General features: G+C 47.1%; 1 protein-coding gene across 1 annotated transcript in view; it reads left to right on the top strand.

Annotated features, from left to right (window-relative positions):
• The window catches only part of si:ch211-216l23.2 (uncharacterized protein LOC565061 homolog), a 10,448-nt gene that overhangs the window by 6,805 nt on the left and 1,936 nt on the right, over window positions 1-1,707 (top strand). Inside the window, exons 6-8 of the mRNA XM_034878161.1 lie at window positions 8-286; window positions 465-623; window positions 969-1,187. Of these exons, the coding sequence (XP_034734052.1) occupies window positions 8-286; window positions 465-623; window positions 969-1,187 (657 nt within the window). The remainder of the gene's footprint in view (window positions 1-7; window positions 287-464; window positions 624-968; window positions 1,188-1,707) is intronic.

Raw genomic sequence — 1,707 nt, forward strand, 5'->3', positions numbered from 1 at the left:
CTCCCAGTCCATCGCAACATGCCGAAAGACCAGGCCATGGACTTTGTTGCAGCCGAGTACAGTCGCAGGCGCGGCAAAGAGCGCCCGCCGAAGGACCCGGCAGACAGTGCTGCCCAGGCGTCACAGCTGCTGGATGACTACCTGGACCGAGAGAAGATTGACCGCCACACGGTTCCCTCCGAAACCCGTCAGCTCCTCTTGCTGTTTGCTGAAGGGGTGCATCTCTACCCCGAGGAGATGGAAACCATCTCCGAGTATGTCCGTTCCCGGCAGGAGCACCTACAAGGTGGGACGCTAATTTAGGCTGCAGTACCTCGGAGAGCTGATGCTGGGACAATATAACTGATTGCATCTTTTTAACTTAAAACTTTTAGTTTTTTTTTGTTTAATCCCTTCTTTCTTTCCTCTTTGGGTCATACTTTTCCAGCCTTTTGTCATTCTTTAATTTTGATTCCTGTCTCCAGCCTCCCACACGGAGGGGAAGAGGGGTAACATGTTACCTCCCGGACTGGGCAAGCCGCCTCCTCTGCTCCCCACTCCACCCGGGCCCCCTCAGTCTGCCGGAGCAGGGGGGCCCATGATGAACCACCCCTCACCACCCGCTCCTCTCCTTCCTCCACCAGGTTAGACTGCAGCGTTGACAACTTGTTTCATTATTTGAACGGGACTTTTTAATTTCTATAAAATTCAAGGGTGTAGGAACCATAAACGAGACATTCATATTTTTTTGAGATATAGTTTTTTTTTCTTTTTTTCTTGTGTTTGCATACAGTAAGTTGTACTTTCATGCACCTGTGTGAGTTAGATGATATTGCGATGGTAAAAAAAAAAAAGAGACCAAAGAAAACCAATATTGTGCAGCCCTAATACATACACATCATTTCTCTCTCTTTCAGTAATATCTGCAACACATTGGGGTACATTGTGTCACGATGTCCTGTAAAGCTGTTTTTTGTTCTTTTTTCCAGGCTCTCATCCTAAATCCAAACCTCCTCCGCTGCTGTCCCTGCATCGACCTCCTGGTCCTTCACTGTCCTCACACAGCTCCTACTGTGGCCCCTCTATGCCCCGTGGGCCCATACTCCACCACCCTCCTCCATACCACCAAGGCCCCAGGGGCCCTCACACAGGCAGAGGTGCCCCGCCTTCTCTAAAAAGTTGCCGCCCTCCACTTCTCGCTTCTCCAGGTGGGTCACTTCTGCTTTTTCTTTTATTGATTTATTTGTCCATTTATTGAGATGTACTGTGTATATAGGTTCAGTATGAGGTTAGATTGCAATCTGGTATTTATGTGAAAATACAGTGAGCTTCAGACATTACTACAACAAAGATATGAGGGCAGTAAGCAATGCTGCGCAAAGATTAATATTTGAAGTCAGATAACTTCTCTGATCTCTGCGGAGTAAATCCAGACAGCTAGCTAGACTATCTGTCCACTCTAAGTTTTCTGTTGCACGACTAAAATAACTTTTGAACGTACACATTCCACCAAAATAAATTCCTTCCTTAGGCTATTTTGCTGCAGCGCCGTGGGTCTAGGCACCTCCGGTGACAATTGTGATTGGTTTAAAGAAATATAAATAAACCAGAGCACCATCTGGCAAAGTGAGACTGAAGACAATGTGGCCACTTATGGCGGTTTTCCACTGCGTGGTATCTACTCGACTCGCCTCGAGTCTACTCGCTTTTTTTGGTTTTCCATTACGA

Source organism: Etheostoma cragini, chromosome 8 (genome assembly GCF_013103735.1).
Source record: "Etheostoma cragini isolate CJK2018 chromosome 8, CSU_Ecrag_1.0, whole genome shotgun sequence".
In the NCBI taxonomy this organism is placed as follows: Eukaryota; Metazoa; Chordata; class Actinopteri; order Perciformes; family Percidae; genus Etheostoma; species Etheostoma cragini.